This window comes from Panicum virgatum, chromosome 9N (assembly GCF_016808335.1).
Source record: "Panicum virgatum strain AP13 chromosome 9N, P.virgatum_v5, whole genome shotgun sequence".
Taxonomy (NCBI): domain Eukaryota; kingdom Viridiplantae; phylum Streptophyta; class Magnoliopsida; order Poales; family Poaceae; genus Panicum; species Panicum virgatum.
The window spans coordinates 26,259,816-26,276,908 of record NC_053153.1 but is presented as its reverse complement, the minus strand read 5'-3'; the positions used below and the strand labels follow the sequence as shown (position 1 = coordinate 26,276,908).

The 17,093-nt window shown below is 46.7% G+C and overlaps 3 protein-coding genes and 1 non-coding gene across 10 annotated transcripts; all 4 read right to left on the bottom strand.

Annotated features, from left to right (window-relative positions):
• Nucleotides 1-366: 366 nt before the first annotated feature.
• Nucleotides 367-759, bottom strand: LOC120688901 (ethylene-responsive transcription factor ERF096-like). Its single transcript, XM_039971252.1, has one exon. The coding sequence runs from the start codon at nucleotides 757-759 to the stop codon at nucleotides 367-369; it is 393 nt and encodes a 130-aa protein (XP_039827186.1).
• Nucleotides 760-2,790: 2,031 nt separating this feature from the next.
• Nucleotides 2,791-4,875, bottom strand: LOC120693183 (atherin-like). 7 transcript variants are annotated; one of them, XR_005682914.1, is made up of 4 exons: nucleotides 4,259-4,841; nucleotides 3,487-4,073; nucleotides 3,323-3,396; nucleotides 2,791-3,215 (listed from the first exon to the last, which is right to left on the bottom strand). XR_005682914.1 is itself a non-coding variant. In XM_039976605.1 (4 exons), exons 1-4 carry the CDS (start codon nucleotides 4,775-4,777, stop codon nucleotides 3,178-3,180), a joined length of 531 nt encoding a protein of 176 aa, XP_039832539.1. In that variant the 5' UTR covers nucleotides 4,778-4,875; the 3' UTR covers nucleotides 2,791-3,177. The 7 variants fall into 7 exon arrangements, 3 of the variants coding, with proteins under 3 accessions (XP_039832539.1, XP_039832540.1, XP_039832538.1); XR_005682912.1 differs by having other exon boundaries at nucleotides 2,791-3,396; nucleotides 4,259-4,378; nucleotides 4,488-4,840; XR_005682913.1 differs by having other exon boundaries at nucleotides 2,791-3,396; nucleotides 4,259-4,378; nucleotides 4,492-4,840.
• A 3,970-nt stretch (nucleotides 4,876-8,845) lies between these two features.
• On the bottom strand, nucleotides 8,846-8,919 carry TRNAI-UAU. The gene has a single exon. It is a non-coding gene; the product is annotated as a tRNA-Ile (tRNA).
• Nucleotides 8,920-9,457: 538 nt separating this feature from the next.
• On the bottom strand, nucleotides 9,458-12,090 carry LOC120690761 (E3 ubiquitin-protein ligase AIRP2-like). Its single transcript, XM_039973554.1, has 5 exons — nucleotides 11,755-12,090; nucleotides 11,428-11,569; nucleotides 11,249-11,315; nucleotides 10,936-11,158; nucleotides 9,458-9,971 (listed from the first exon to the last, which is right to left on the bottom strand). The coding sequence occupies exons 1-5, from the start codon at nucleotides 11,814-11,816 to the stop codon at nucleotides 9,758-9,760; spliced, it is 708 nt and encodes a 235-aa protein (XP_039829488.1). The 5' UTR covers nucleotides 11,817-12,090; the 3' UTR covers nucleotides 9,458-9,757.
• Nucleotides 12,091-17,093: the final 5,003 nt, after the last annotated feature.

Sequence of the window (17,093 nt, the reverse complement as noted above, 5' to 3'; positions counted from 1 at the left end):
TTTAAGCTTCCGCATTTCATACTAGCAATTTGTGTGCCTTTACTTTCATAAAATAGTTTCTTGATAGGAAATGCTATAGGTTGCTAAACTCTTTTGGGATAGGGGTTTCACACTAGAACAACCTAGTTGCACATCTAGATAGCATGTTTTAGTTTAAGTTTTGTGCAAACTAGTTGGAGCCATAGGTCTAAGTTTTTATTAGTGCCTAATTCATCCCTCCCCCTCTTAGTCTAGAGCACCCGATCACTTTCAGTCGTTTATTATATTTTGCGTTTGTTTATTTAACTAAATTCAATTATAGGTCGTTTCCTCATCATGAGCTCCGGCATGCATGCATGCAAGCACATGCACGCGAACGCCCCTCACTTACGACCGTACTTCGTCGAGGATCCTGTCGTCCAGGCACTCGAGCTCGATCTTCTCCGCGTCCCCGCGGGCCCTCCCCCTCCCCCTCGACGAGGCGCCGGCGGGGGTGGTAGACGGCGGCGGCGACGACGACGACCCGCCGGCGCCGCCCCTGCTCATCGCCCCGCCCGCGACGGCCTCGCCGGGGAAGTTGAGCACCGCGGCGGCGCCGCGCTGGGCGAACGCCGCCCGGTCGTACGCCCGCGCGGCCTCCTCGGCCGTGTCGAACGTGCCGAGCCAGACCCGGGCCCCGCCGCGCTCCGGGTCGCGGATCTCCGCCGCGAACTTGCCCCAGGGGCGCTTCCGGATGCCGCGGTATTTTGTGCCGCCGGCGTCCTTGCTGCCGTCCTCCATGGATCATCCCCCTAGCTCGCTCGGTGATCTTGAGGCCTTGAGCCTAGAGTGGAAGTGATCGAGCTGCACGCCGGTGCAGCTAGCTATAGCGAGACCGGGAGCGGTCCATGCTTGCCTGCAGAAGAACTCACGGCTATTTATAGTGGCCAAGCGCAGGTGTGCCGTGTCTGCAGTGGCAGTGGCATACGTATATATACGTAGCTCTGTACGAAATATAATATGGTTTGTTAAGGACGAACAAAATTCTAGCGTGCATTCTTGAGAAAAAAAAAACAAAACGGAGCATAATTGGACCGCTGAAAGTTCAAACTGCTCATTCGCGCCACAGGCTTGCATAAACCACCAGTGCTATATTCGAGATGCTTCCTTTGAAAAGGACTGTAGCTTTTAGCATGCAGGCAGCTAGCTTTCAGCTTATTTGCTTGAAATATACAAATTTTATAGCGCAGTTCCCCAATAATTCTTCCCTAATTACGGGTATTAGGAGATATCTCAACAGTAGTTTTAGAAGGGAGTTACTTTTACCATCTCCCAATAATCTCATCCTAATCTAACTACCTTATTGGGAGAGGAGTTGTTTGGGGTGAATTATTGGGTTGTTCCAGTAATTATTGGGGAAAGGGAAGGGTTAAGAGAGACTGCTTAAGCACTACTTTCTTATCACCTCTAGTTGGATTGGAGATTGGGGGACTGCTGGAGATGCTCTAAGAGTTTTGTCTTTTGGCATGGATATATACTTCCTTTGAATACAATATAACCATTCACCTTTAACCCTCGTGCTAAAGTTCAGGGTGGACTTGAGTGATGTGGTTTTGGAGCATAGCCCAAGGGGAAAATATGGAATATGAAATATGCAATATAAAGCCATTTAATATGAAATATGTAAAGCCCACCCACACAATTTTTTTTTTTTGACAAAGGAGAACCTGGCTTTATAGAAAGCAAATGAGTTTTTACACCCCACCCATATAATTTTTATACAACCAAAAAGAAATATAACTGGACTGAAAAAAGCTTGAATTCACTCCAAAGTATTAAACATATTTATAGTGTAGAAATCTTTGCTTCATGTTAGAGTTTCTAGAACTTAAATCAATTTGGTCCGGACTATACTGGACTATAACAAATATGTGAAGATTGGTTTTCTTAAAATATTAATCTATACCACACTACCTTCTCGCCGCTCAATTATACTTTATTTAAATCATACAAATACATATTTACCTTACAAATACTTCGCAGTTTGAGTGATTTTTTACAAAAAAAAAATTGTAGTCATTTACGAATTTTTATAATTCAAAAATGTTGTTTTTGCCCTGGGTCACTTCCCTACATCAAAGCCATATCACCCGAAATTTCTCAAGGCTGAGGTTTGGAACCATATGTACTTCACTCGTAGTTAAGGGTTGTTTAAAACTGACAGGAATGAACCATTTTGGCAGTGAGGGCAGTAGGGCACGAGTGCTAGCTAGGTAGCAAGCTATACCTAAGGTTTCTTTTCTGACGAATATTGGACAGGATGCAGAAGAATCGTAAACGTCTATTCGTTTGTCCTCTTGAGAATCAAGTTAGCTCAAGTGCCGCCGCGTCGCCGGCGGTGGCTGACAGCTAGCCACCCGGCCCGCTCGCTAAAGCCGGGGCGGCGAGTTCACGTGCGTTGCACGTGCAATTTTACTGGCCCCCCAAAAGGCGATAGTTGCGAGCGAGCGCGGTAGCTTCAGGATTGACTAGACGTTGAATGCTCGCCCTGAAAAAGCAGTGCGAGAGCTGCTGTAGTTCCATTTGATACTAGAAGGTACCCCGTGCACGGGGCAGGAAGTCCGAAATATGGCATACAGAATTTCTGAAACAATTGAACCTAAAAACCTTTCGTAGAAATTGCAATGAATCATAGTTCATGAGGAGTAAATTATATGTAGCATCTGAAGTTCCTCTTTCCCTGGGACATCGCACAACAACAGCAACAATTTTGAGCTGAAGATATCAGGAGCTTTCCACATGCCTCTGATCAGGATAGGCACTTACAAATGTAAGCTATTAGAGCAGGTGTTTATTCCCGTATTCACCCAATGAAATAAGCTACCTGATATGAAATGTTTTAAAATCTAATAAACTGGATATGTGTCGCAAAAAAATCCAAGCAACAAAGGTACATGAAAAATTTCAAAAAAAAAGGTACATGAAGAAACATTTGGATCTCTCCTCTCAATATTAGCAGGAACCTATACACCAAAGGTCCATATCTCTTAACAAAGGAGCAAGGACAGTGAGCAATGTCCGTAAATATTAAAAAGAAAGTACTACTTGGCTTGATTCATGGAGATGCAGTTTACGTCTAATTAAGCACCTGGTTGATGAGTACGTGTTGTTGCAGCAAGGAAACACATATTGGCAAATGCTGACTGAGTAGGTGAGGCATCAGAAATCTACGCTTCCGTTCGTGTAGATCAGCTCCACTGCAGCAAGGAAATGTAAAAGGAATACATATAGGGCACGATTTTTGTTGATCTTCCTAAAAGGTTGTCAGTCCAACCACAGTGGGGGGAGAGCAAGATGATTTAACCAAGAAGGAAGTGCTTGTCGAATCTCAACAGGAGGAAACAACACAAAGGCCGGGCACTAATAAAATACATGCACCTGCAACAACACATCCACAATCCAACCATTCAAAATGAATAGAGAAGAATACACCTGACATAATCAATAGATCCACCATATTGTTCTCACCTGTAGTGCCTCCAAATAAGCCCGAGCGGATATATACCCCAGTGTGTTGCAGGCAAAGAACAGAGACTTGTCAGTATGATGTCAAACATAGTTTGGGCAGGCATAGATGGATGAATTTTACTGATCATAGGAAAAGTAGGTGTTCCATATCTGGAGATAGAGACCCGAAGAATTGGGTAAAGCAATGGCAATGTAACAGCTGGGGCAAGAAGCAGAATTTTTTTTTCATGCATGTGTTGATCCATTTTTAACATTTGTAGGGAACTATCATTAGCAGGCTGGGCTGCTGCTGTCCACACATCTGATCTATGTGGTACCTTTTTAAAGGTGCAGTGTTATAGTAATAGGGAATGTAATTGCAAGCATACAAAATCTCTTGGGTACTGTTGTCCTTTTGTTGGACGGTAATTAACGGTTTATGAATACTAGAAATTTGATATCATCAGAGGCAGAAAAGTATAAGATGTAGTATACATAGCAGCACACAATATCACAGGGGAATAAACATATAGATATGGAATCACATAGCTGTCGTCGGAACACTCTCTGTGGTGGAAGCAGGGGTTCTGAGACTGGCTTTCCTCAACCTGAAGATGACGTAGATGGAGCAACAGTACTTAGTTGTTGGTAATTCACAAATTTACATCAGCCGTGTTGTAGAACTGATTTTCATCTAGGTGTGGAGCAGGGCTTACCAAAAAAATTCACAGGGAAAAAAAATTCACATTTAACGCGAGTAAACGCCGACACATGGGAGGGAATGGATCGGGACCTGGTGATAGATGTCGGAGACGTATGACCTCGTCGCGCCGTGCCATGGTAGTGCGGCTGTTGGTCCGTCCCTTGACGTGGTGGCACGTGGCCGGCGATTGGCTCCGACTCTGGCCTTCTTCTGCAGCAGCTAGAAAACCGGATGACGACGATTCATGTGCAGGAGACATTGGAAATAGAAGCAATGGTAGATGCAAACAGGGCAGGGCAGGCGAAAATGAAGGACATACTTACGGCGGCGGCGAGACGTCGGGCTGACAAAGCCGGGAAGAAGGAGTGGGTGGAGCGCCGTTGCTGGGAGAGGCGGGGCACGTCGCGAAGCCAAGACCGAGAAGGCGGAGCCACGGTACGGCGGTGTTGGTGGCGCCAAGCGGCGGCGTCGATGGCGCCAAGCAGCAGCGTCGGCGGCACCAAGCAGTGGCGCCATGACCTGGGGGGGTGTACGACGGCCAGTAGGGAGGAAGGGGCGGCGCTCCGCGGGGTAGGAGCGGCGGAGGTGGGAGAAGAACTGAAGAAGCATCGGGAAGCATCGGGTCTGCGAGACAGGTCGGGCGTGGAGAGAGGGCAGAAGCAGGATAAGTTAGGAAGAGTCCGGTGAAGCCGCTTCGGGTGGAAGCTGATCCAAGCAACCGCAGGTAGCCTTTGGATGTAAGATCGGACGGGCAGTTTTTTGCCGATGATGTGGCCGCGCGAGGGTACAGAAGTGGTATACATAAATAGAGAATACGAGTGCCTTGCGCACGCCTTGGCGCGTGTAATTTATTTACTTGTTTCCGTTTGGAAATATAAGTTTATATAGAAGTTTGTAGTAGATATATAGACAAATGGATATACATAGATAGAAATAGGATATTTATTTTTAAAGCAAAGAAGGCAAAAAATAGTAGCTAAAATCCGACGTCTCAATCTCACTGTCGAAGGCGGCCGGGAGCGGTCCTGGGGCATCTCCTCACCATGCAATGCGCGGCTATCACGCCCGACCCGCGGCACCGCAGCGTACCGGAGCGAGGCCGGGTCGCCCGCCGGTGACGGCATGAACTCGCCGCACCCGTCGAGGGCGTGCCCGGCGGCCCGCCCAAACTCGCCGCATGGCTCTCCGGCCTACCTTCATTGCTGTCGTTGCAGTAGAGCACACACCCATTCGGAGGCCACCAAAATTACCGATCGAGAGTTCTAGATTCAGATATTTTGCAGTGACCGAATGGATAGCTGACGCGTGGACCATTCGTGTCTCAAGGCCTCAAAGATAACGATGGCACGGCCAATCACATGCCCTGTCAATTTAGGATCGAATAGTAGGAATCTTTTTTACTGACATGGCCAGTCTGCCCTTGCGCCGACCTTAGGGGCATTCACATATAGAAATTAGGGTCGTGATTAGATTCAAAAAATTTATCCCAAAAACGTCACATCGAATATTTGAGCACAGGCATGGAATACTAAATAAAATATATTTACAAAACTTTTTACACGGATAGGTTGTAAATCGCGAGAAGAATCTAATGAGCCTACTTAATCTATGATTTGCAATAGTGATAATACAGTAACCGTTCACTAATTATGAGTTAATCATGAATTAAGTATACTCATTAGATTCGTCTTGTGATTTGCAACCCATTTGTGCAAAAGGTTTTGTAAATAGATTTTATTTAGTACTCCAAAATAGTAAGATTCCCTTTCATCCGTAGTCATACATAAAGTAATCGTTCACTAATTATGAGTTAATCATGAATTAAGTATGCTCATTAGGTTCGTCTCGTGATTTACAACCCATCCGTATAAAAGGTTTTGTAAATAGATTTTATTTAGTACTCCGAAATAGCAAGATTTCCTTTCATCCGTAGCCATACAATGGTACTACAGTAATCGTTCACTAATTATTAGTTAATCATGAATTAAGTATGCTCATTAGATTCATCTCGTGATTTACAACCCATCCGTGCAAAAAGTTTTGTAAATAGATTTTATTTAGTACTCCGAAATATAAAAATTCTCTTTCATCCGTAGCCATACAGTGGTATTACAGTAACCGTTCACTAATTATGAGTTAATCATGAATTAAGTATGCTTATTAGATTCGTCTCGTGATTTACAACCCAGCCGTGTAAAAGGTTTTGTAAATATATTTTATTTAGTACTCCGAAATAGCAAGATTCACTTTCATCTGTAGCCATACAATGATACTACAGTAACCGTTCACTAATTATGAGTTAATCATGAAGTAAGTATGCTCATTAGATTCGTATCGTGATTTGCAACCCATCCATACAAAAGATTTTGTAAATAGATTTTATTTAGTATTCTGAAATAGCAAGATTCCCTTTCATCCGTAACCATCGGATCATGATCGGACGGGCAAAATTTTTTTGGCCGACGTGGCCTGCCTGAGACGGCGCGGAGCGTCGGGGCTTTCATATATAGAAATGGTAGATATGACGAAGATTCAGCATAGCAGTTCAGGCACACATGCCGTCGTCTGCCTCCACTCGCAAACACAGCAACAGCGATCGGGGACTGCATGAAAACATCATGCGAATCCTTTTTCTGGCCATGATGCAAAACAACATCACAATTGCACAAAGGCCCCACCAAGATATGGGTGAAATCAAAGGAACATGTGGGGTGCTTTTCCCAAATTTGTCTCCCGAAAAGAAAGACACTAAGTAGTGTGTGTAAACTTTTATACCATAGAGTTTTTTCCACACTAATTTTTTTTGAACGGGTGAAAATAAGGTCTAATATAAATTAATATCCATAAAAAGAAGCCACCGATATAGAAATTAACTAATATCCAATTTCTCTCTATGATACAACTAGACGATACCGGTCCTAAAAAATATTAAGGCCTTGTTCGGTTATATAGGATTTATACAAGCTGGAAATGAAAGGTAGAACAAGCGACTCGTTATAGATACAATATAAGAGATCGAGATTCGAATTAAAAACTAATTGCAACATGTTAAGTACAACAAGAGACATTTTCTTCTTCTCTGATGAGAAGGCCTAGATACTACATCATTAGAATTTGGTTATATGTACACTACCTACACTGTTAGTATAGACTATAGACCCTGTGCCTAGGGCTCTAACATCTAGCCATCGCTTTGGCGATGCGAACGGACGTGACTGACTTTTCCTCAGCTGGACTACTTGGCAATGATGTTGTCATCATGGATGCGGCTGTGGACTCCCCCGTTTATGGCTAGGTAAGCAGGTTCGTAAGCATTCTATATTTGGAATTTGGAACCCTAACCCACGTTCTGGTAGTGTGCTAATGACTCAAATTGACCCCGCGTTACTGCTGAAAGACTTATGAATTGAAACACAAATTCTGAAATCTATTGCCGGCGCGAAATCGCTCCGTCCTCTCGACGACCAACGGAACTTATCGTGTTCTGGTGTAGAAGTACTGTTCCTTCGGATTCGGAAGCATCTCGAGCATGACTGCAGGAGCAGGCAAGCCCATGTTCGTTACTACTCCCTCGTCTCTAAATAACTGTCGCTTTCGCTTTCCGAGAAATAACTTTGATTAATTTTATATAAAAAATATTAATATTTATGATACATAATTAATATAATTAGATAGATCTTTTAATCTAGTTTTTTTTAAAAAATATTTGGAGATACAAATGTTGTACGTTTTTTCTATAAATCGAGTCAAATTTATGGCACGTACACCGACGACGACCATTAAAAAGGGACAGAGGGAGTACTCTACAAAAAATATACTAGCTCATGATGAACCAAAGGAAAAAAAGGAACAATAAATTAAGTGCATAGCGCATAATAAAGTAGCCATCATGCTTGGTGCAAATTGGCATTGCCACCGCTTCCAATGGAAAATAGCTTCCATTGTAGAATACTGTGCAACCAATATGTCCTAGAAATTGTATGCATGAGAGAGCCATTTAGGTCAAAGCCCATTTCGCGTGGGCAGGCAGCAGTTTGCAGCGCAATGGGTCTGACGGGGCAGTTGTACCAACAGGGCGGTTCGACTTCGACCGCTGGACCTGTTTCTTTTTTTATGGGACTGCTGGACCTGTTTCTCACGCTGGACGAGCGGTCTCCGAACCGCACCCTTCGCAGAATTGAAGGCCATTGATGTGAATCTGGCATGGATATGGGTTTAAGAGGATGCTCTGCAAGTGACTAGTGAGTGTTCTGTTTTGAATGACTCAGCGTGTACGAAGCAGAATATTGTCAATCCTTGATAAAAAGAAAAGAATATTGTCAATCCTAATCACACGGGACAATTATGGGAACATGAAAAACTGAAGAAAAAAAAAAGAGAAACAACCATCGTCGTTCGTGGGCCGGCCTATACAGATGGACCGAATGGGATGACCCATCTCTTGGCCATGTGCACTTGCCCTGGAGTGCAGGCAGCTTTCTTGACGCGCTGCGCACTAGCGATGTAGATGTGGCTCCACTCTGAAGCCTCAGCCGAGATCAGAAAAATGCTCGGCAAGGCGGCAACGGATGACAAGTGACAACTGAACAAGCGCATCTCTGTTTTGTTGTGAGGTTTTTTTTTTTGAAAATTATTGTTATGAGGTAAAAAGGCCAAAAATATCGTTTCACAAAAAAGTGCTCCCGGCGGGGCTCGAACCCGCGACCTTCGGCTCATAAGACCAACGCTCTAACCAACTGAGCTACGGGAGCTACCTGTTGAGCTTCTGATGTTACCTTATTAGTTATTGAAATTTTTTTGGAGGAAATCAAATCCTAATGGGAAATGTACTGTTCATCCCTTTCGAATGGAAAATTCTTCTTTTACTAGGAATGGAAGATTCTTTCTTAGGAACAATGGGGAAAGTTTCCTACCATGCTGATTTCACAGGAAAACAGCTGGGGAAAAAGTCCGACCTCTTTGTTTTTGTTGCCGTCGCGTAGGATGGAAGCAGAACGAGCTTCGCTGCAGCTAGTGCACTGCTTAAGGACCACTGTGCACCAGCGGTGCTGCGCATCGAAAACGACTACAGCAGTTCGTTTCAAAAAAAGAAAACGACTACAGCAGTGAGACAAGCTAACAAGTAACGGGTGGTATTATGGTTTTGTTTGCTAACATGCCAATGCTTTTCCTTGATAATTAATAAATGTGTTTTTTTCTGCAAATAATGGTTAACAAATGTGATTTACCATTTCTTCTGCAAGATTCCTGTGTTTTTCCTCCACCTAATGTACTCATCCAAACAAGATCGACTATAAAATTCCCGTATTTTTCATTCCTCTATTTTACACTTGCAATCCTAATCTATTGCTGTGTTTCTTCTACTCCTGAACGGGACCTTAACAGTAACAGACCTCTCCACCACTCCACAACACCACCACGCGCGAGTACTGCAACACATCTGAATGGCTGAATCTGGCAATCTCTAAAATTAACAGACCATTCTACGCTCTTTGCGTGCACTATCATGGCCGTATACATGACACTGACAGGCCATGGAATCGAAAGGAAGAGCTGGTGTATGAAGCTATGAACAAGGAGCAGTCAAGTTTACTTGATACGGTACTGGTAAATGTCAAGGTCAACTACATGCAGGACTACAAGGGGCAGCTTATTTATGTACATGAATAGCCGCCTGATGTTCTCCCTTGTCAAGGTATCCATATCCACAACGTCGCTGTCGTCGGTATACATCCACAGGCTGCCCGGCTTCACCTCCTCCAGACAGGCGCGGCAGAACGGGCAGGACTTGGATTTGGCGTTCCTGCAATGAGAGTGAGCGAGCTTTGTTATGGCCCACCGCTAGGATGATCAGCTATCATAGTTTATTACACGGTTTGATAAGTCCGTGAAGGATTACGATAGATTTGAGGGGAAAGGACAGATTTGCGTGCTTGATGACAAGGCAAAGTGCAAAGTATCTGCTGTTGATTAAATATTGACACAAGAAAGTGAAGCTTATCCTGAATTCCTGACTCAACAATGAGATAAGTTTAATGGCAGAATCACTGACAGAGCATATCATCACATTATTAAACGACTCCGTTTGTTACTAACCAACTATACTCGATTACTCATCGTAAACATAAACCCACGGTATAAAACAAAAAAGAGCACAGAGGTTAGCTGTTAGGATGAGAGTCATGCAACCAAATTTGAAAGTGATGCTTCAAGTACAGATGGTCATTGTGGTACCGAGTTACCAACTCGGAAACAGACTACTAATTTGATACTAGAAAGCTTCCTACAGTTTCCTAGCATAATAATGGCAGTGTCGCTGCAGGTTGCATCAAGAAGTTTGAATTCTATCAACGAACTATATATATATATATATATATATATATATATATATATATATATATATATATATATATATATATATATATATATATATATATAGCAAACTAAAGAGACCATCGGACACTAATAAGGGTATGAAGTGACAGCCTACCGACCAGGGTTGCGTCATTCACAACAGCACTTTGCAAAGCAGTTAGATTTCACCAAATCCAAACCTTCCATAGTCCCAATCCAAAGCTTCAAACAACATTCATCAGAATGTAATGCTGCTCCGGAACCTCTGAGCACTATTTTTTGTGCTAGATATAACCACATCGCCAAATTTTGTGCCATTGCAGTAAGTCAGTAACGACAAACGGTGGCCCTTCTGCAATGGTAATGGATCTTACAGCCAACGATTTTAAGCAAGAGGGCAATAGAGCTCATACCAATCCTCGAAGCACCGCATGCAGAGCGTGTGGGCGCAGTCGGGCAGCACGACCTTGCTGTTGACCTCGAGGCAGATGCCGCACTCGAGCTCCCTCTCCGTGTCCACCTCCGAGAGCTCCTCGTCCCTGCTCCTGAATTTCTTGAGGCAGAGCCTCCTCTGCTTCCTGTCGTCCAGCTCGGTGATCCCGCTTGGCAGCTGCAGCAGCGACGGGAATATGACGCCTGCCATTCCGCGCGACGCCGTCAGAAATCGACAGTGACGAGCAAATTGCCCATGGCTTGACGGGAACAGAGGGGGTGTTGGTCGATTACCGTAGAACTCCCTGATGCTGGCCTCCCTCTCCCAGTCGGGAAGCGCCGACGAGCCGTCCGCGTACACCTGTCGTGTCACCGGAGAAGCGGCAGTTCAACAATCGATAATCAGCTCGAGCGGTGGTGAAATCGAAATTCGAATCAAGCGAGGCCAGGAGACACAGGGTGGGGGACGAGACCTTGTACAGCATGACCTTGAGGAGGCCGAGCGCGCCGGCGAGCTTGCAGTCGGTCCACTGCACGAGGAAATGCGCGACGGCGCTGTACGCCATCCGCATCTGGATGAACGACCCGTCGTAGTCTCTCAGGAACTCCGACGCCCTGGAAGGAAGCGCCGCGCCGGCAAAAGCGAGCGAGCGAGCGACTCAGCGACCGAACGGTAAAGTTTCCGCAAGAACAAGTAATAATGATAACGAAAAAGAAGAAAGATTCCAGCTTTAGCGCTAGCAAGCAACGGAGGGGCAAGAAGTTTCTGGGGGGGGGGGGGGGGGGGGGGGGGGGCTCACAGCGCATTGGCGTGCTCGATGTCGGCCTCGAGGGCCTTGACGGAGTCCTGGAACTTCCGCATCGGCGCGTCCCGCCGCCGGCGACCCCTCCTCCTCCTCCCACGGCGAGAGCTGAATCGCACGGGAGGAGACAAGACGGGACAAACCCTGCTTAAACCTCGCCGGCTCGCCGCGTTCCTCCTCCTCCCTCGTTGCGACTCGGTGATCCGACAGGACTGGATTGGGCCGGAACGGTTTGCCTTCCCTGAGCTCGCGCTCGGCGCTCTGGCTTGGATTGGATTCGTCCCACTTTTTCTCGCTCGCTGGATTGTTCTTCCCGGGTCCAGGTCCAACCCCACCCCAGCAGGGATGGCAACGGATACCCGCCGGGTAGTTCTATCCCATACCCGTACCCGCGAAAAAAATTATACCCGCTACAATACCTATACCCGTGTGCGGGTACGAAATAGTTCCCATACCCGTACCCATCGGGTAAAATAAACCCGATGGGTAACCCGTACCCGATTAGATACCCGCTATGCACATATTAAATAACACAAAACTAATAAATATATGATATAAATACAATCACAAATCATCAAATATAAGTAAATAAGAGGAAGACAATAATTAATAACATTGCAACAAACAAATTGATCAATTTTTTGAATATATATACATATATGGATCTAATTTATTATGTTCTATGCATGATTGTTGCGGGTATAAATTACCCATGGGTACGCGGGTATGGGTAGTTCACACCCGTACCCGCACCCGCCTACCCGACGGGTAGAGGATTATTCCCGTTAACATATCCATGGGTGAAGAATTCATTCAATACCCACCTTTATATCGTGTAAAACCCGTCGGATATCCGGGTATCGGATACCCATTGCCATCTCTACACCCCACCCCACCCCACCCGAGAGAGTCCCACTCCCCTTCCCCCTTTTCACCGTGTTCGGCGGTTGGGGAGCGGGCTGCTTCCGGCAGTTGCTGGCTGCTGCTGCCGTTCGGCGGGCTGTTTGGCTGCCGTTCGGTGGGCTGCTGTGGGCTGCTCGCTGCTGCTGGCTGCTGCTGCCGCCGGTAAGAGCAGCCCGGGGGCCGGGGCCGAGAGCGACGACAAGGAACGGTGCTCCCTCCCTGGGGTGGGGCCCACGCGGCGGCGACTGCGGGGCCTGCGCGCATCCCAACGCACCCGAGGACACGAGCGCTCGTCCCTGGGACGTGGGGCCGGAGCGTCGTGGGTCCCTGATGTCATAGGTACGCGGCGGGTCGCGCGGGTCGCTTCCTGCTGGGGACGTGGCGGGGCGGACGCGCGGGGCCCGCCGGGCTCCGGGCCGACTTGGCAGTTGCCCGGATATTTATGGGCTGACCGACTGGCCCACCAGCCCGGCGGCGGCGGGGGTGACGCGCGTGACGCACTGACGCCGCGCGAAGGAAACCGGTGGGCTTTGCTTTCCGTGAGGCGCCGCCCGGCCCGGTGGTTTTCTTTCGTTCGGGACTTGGGGGAGGGACTAGCCGACTAGGATAGGAGGTGGGGAGTGCCCGGGCGGGTGGGCCCGTTGCGGCATTATCCGTGGGGCCCGGGATGGGGACGTCTCGGGCAGAGTAGGGCCTGGTTGGCGTGCTTATCGCTGGCTGTCTGGCCGTCGAATGAGATTAGGTCGGAGCTTTGAGCGACGGCTATTTCTTCAGCAAGGGGACAAGCGAGATTCCGTTTCGAGGAGTATTTCGGCCGGTCATGTAAATGTACTGCCAAACAAGACCAATTTATTGTGGTAAGTTAATAATCCTAAGTATTCAAAAACTTACTCGCAAAAGAGAATGATACAAGAGCTAAGCTAGTAGCAACGTCCTTCATTAAAAACTGAAAGAAAAAAATATAGCAACTATACGGTACTACCACTTTCTAAAGTATACGTAGGAAAGTTCGTGAAGCAGCGGAGGATCATTTCCACGGTAGAAATAGAGTATGGAGTGTACTTTGATTTTTTTTTTCTCTTTTACTTCAACACAAACAGTTCGAGTCTGGCTCAATACCGATGTTCGTAGTTACCGTTAATCATTCTTTCATTGGGATAGATCACAGCAATTATTTTTATTTAGAGTTTTATTCTCAGATTCTATCTGACGGGTTTGCGATCGTTGTAGAAATCCCACTTTCGCTAGGGCAACCATCTTGTTCGGAAGAAAAAGAAATACCAAAGTTTCAAAATTTACAATCTATTCATTCAATATTTCCCTTTTTAGAAGATAATTTTTTGCATTTACATTATCTATCACATATAGAAATACCCTATCCTATCCATTTAGAAATCCTGGTTCAACTCCTTGAATACCGGATTCAAGATGTTCCATCTTTGCATTTATTGTGATTCTTTCTCAACTATTATTCGAATTGGAATAGTCTTATTACTTCAATGAAATCTTATTTTCTTTTTAAAAAAGAAAATAGAAGACTATTTCAATTCCTATATAACTCTTATGTATCAGAATATGAATTTTTCTTATTGTTTCTTCATAAACAATCTTCTTGCTTACGATTAACATCTTCTGGAACGAATCCACTTTTCTGGGAAGATGGAACATTTTGGGGTAATGTACCTAGGTTTTTTTCGGAAAACCATATGGTTCTTTATGGATCCTCTTATACATTATGTTCGATATCAAGGAAAGACAATTCTTGCATCAAAAGGAACTCTTCTTTTGAAGAAGAAATGGAAATCTTACCTTGTCAATTTCTCGCAATATTTTTTCTCTTTTTGGACTCAACCACAAAGGATTCGCCTAAACCAATTAACAAACTCTTGCTTCGATTTCTTGGGGTACCTTCCAAGTGTACTAGTGAGTTATGTCGGTATCATTGTGATTACAAGAGGAGAGGAAGAAAGACCAGAACTGTCGGTACCTCTGGACTAGTGTACCCCCTCTTGCTGTGTCAAGACTCGCGTAGTTATCCGTAACTACGCCCTAAGCAGCTGAACAGCCGGACCCATGTGGTCCGGCTCCATCTCACCGTACCAACGGTCCCGGACCCGCTTCCCGCTCAGGGGCAGGTCCGGTGTCACCACGTGTCCCAGAGGTGTTACTGTGTCTAGGCGAGAACCTCGCAGTTATCCTTGACTACGCGCTAACGGCCTGAGCAGCCGGACCCCCGCGGTTCAAAGCCCTTCTCACCCAGTCAGCGGCCCCAGACCCATTCCTTGCTAGGGAAGGGTCCGGTGACGCCGCGTGTCCCGGAGAAGGGAGTGCTCAGCCAAAACAGCCGGGGGCCCCGGACCTCCCACGGGTCCCGGACTCCCATATACTATCCGGACCCCTCAGCGGAGAGGGAACAGTCACCCCGCCTGGGGGGGTCCGGAGCCGCCACATATCCGCAGGCGCAGGCACGCGCGCGGCTGCGAGGCTTCCTCTGGAAGATTCGCTCACCTACCGCATTCAATGTGGGAGGCGTTAAGTGCGCTCTGCCACAGCAGAGCCCGATGTGACTTTTGCCAGGCTGTACTGTTGATCGCGCGTTACCAAGGCGCACAGTGCAGCCGCTGGTGCCACCCACGCCACGTGCGTCAGTCTGCAACGCCAGTTAGACACGATAGCTCGGCGACGGAGTATCATAACGCCTACGCGGTAGACCCAACAGTCTACGCCGCAACCTACACCGCCTCAACGGGCGCCTCGCCGATGGGACAGGTGAAGACCCCCCTCGGTCAGAGAGTCTACATGGCGATGAAGCGTATTCGGAAAGAGATTCACAAAGCACTGTTAATGTCTTTCTTCATGGTAAACTATACATCCTTGTTGGGCCCACCTGTCGGGGTCCAACGCTTGTGTACGCGTCCTCCTTGCGCTATAAAAGGGGGACGCCCGCTAGAGAAGGACTCAAGTCTAAAAAGAGACTGGGAGGCAGAGGATAGACTCATCCACGAACACAAGAGCAATAGAACTCTCAGTGGACGTAGGGTATTACGCTCCGGCGGCCCGAACCACTCTAAATCCTTGAGTGTTCTTGTGTGTTTGCTTCATGAGTAGATCTGAGGAATCGCTTGCACTTTCCCGAGTAACCACCCTTTGGGATTAGGCGGGTGCACTACGCCACCCGGCTGTGGCCCTCCTCCTTGAGCCACGACAAGAACAATATGTAAGTAACGGTAGGCATATCATATTTACATGAAAATTTGACAATATATGTTGTTTATAGCGTAATAATATTTCACTGTTCACCTACACGGCCGTTTACACTGTTTACATGGCGTATAAACGCTATTCGATGGGTAGCCGTGTAGGCCGATTAACCGTGTAAAACTGTATAAAACTGTTTCGACCATTTATAAGGCCATGTATTCCGACTATTTGCTACACGGTCGGTGTTCACCGTTTAACGTTTAGGCTAACACTCTAATGTTTATGTGAGCAAAAGTTGTGGGGCGGCAATGGAGGTCGATGGATGGAGCGGCACGACGGCAAGGTCACCGATGGTGGTGTCAGACTGGGTTCCAATGACCAGCGGATTTAGACGGATAGTCGCGGGAGGTGGAGGCGGGTTATGGATGGTGAGGCCGAGCGGTGACGACGACGCCAGGTCTCTAGTGGGATGGGTTGGCAACGGGCGCACGGCAACTCAAGCGGACAGGGTAGCTGGGTAGAGGCAGCGGTGGCGGTCTGGCGGACAGTGGGCAACACGGTCGACACCAAGGTCGCCACCTGCCACAGGCGGCGGCGGTAGAGGTGGGTTGTGGCGGGGGTGGTATGGTGTATTGCTGTTGTGTCAAGGGAAGAAGAAAGATATAATGAACAAGAGAGGTGAGGGAAAAGAACAGCAGAGAGGGAGCATCGTTCGCCGCTATAGCGCCGTCTATTGCCCTGGGTTTTCTGTCTTTCCTGATCATATGCTCTTTTCGTATCTGTTCTTGTTGCCGGCATTTATCACCTCCTTGAGAAAGATGTCGTTTAGGAAATGACAGAACAACTTCATTTCCATCGTTCTCACCCCTAGTTTTGTGCACGGTTTCGACCGTTACGGCTTTACTGTCTAATATAAGCCAAGGATATGGTAACATCTGCGGAGGAATGGTAGTTAGTTTCGGTGAGACAGGCGAGGGGTCTTCATCAGTCTGGCGGCTTGGCAAATGGATTTTGACCGCTTGTTTAGCTGCACGACATAACAGCAGAACCTAAACTAGTACAAAATTCCGCCAAACATTGAACCTTGTCAACGCCGTCTAGGAAAAAAAAAAGGTCAAAAACCTGTGCGCCAAAAGTCCAAGCCTGCCCCCGGTTTTGGTATCTTCCGAAGACAATTCATAGGTTAATGTTGCTGCAAGAAAAGAGACAAAACCTAAACTACAATTTAATAA

Bases quoted from the DNA above. Each gene is read 5' to 3' on its own strand.
- LOC120688901 (XM_039971252.1), bottom strand. From the start codon at position 759: ATGGAGGACGGCAGCAAGGACGCCGGCGGCACAAAATACCGCGGCATC.
- LOC120693183 (XM_039976604.1), bottom strand. From the start codon at position 4,787: ATGCTTCCCGATGCTTCTTCAGTTCTTCTCCCACCTCCGCCGCTCCTA. The intron at 4,388-4,491 runs GTAAGTATGTCC...CCGGTTTTCTAG, and splicing joins CCCGACGTCTCGCCGCCGCC to CTGCTGCAGAAGAAGGCCAG. The intron at 3,216-3,322 runs GTTAAATCATCT...TCCTTGCTGCAG, and splicing joins CGACAAGCACTTCCTTCTTG to TGGAGCTGATCTACACGAAC.
- LOC120690761 (XM_039973554.1), bottom strand. From the start codon at position 11,816: ATGCGGAAGTTCCAGGACTCCGTCAAGGCCCTCGAGGCCGACATCGAG. The intron at 11,159-11,248 runs GTAATCGACCAA...GCGGAATGGCAG, and splicing joins CAGCATCAGGGAGTTCTACG to GCGTCATATTCCCGTCGCTG. The intron at 9,972-10,935 runs GTATGAGCTCTA...CTCTCATTGCAG, and splicing joins ATGCGGTGCTTCGAGGATTG to GAACGCCAAATCCAAGTCCT.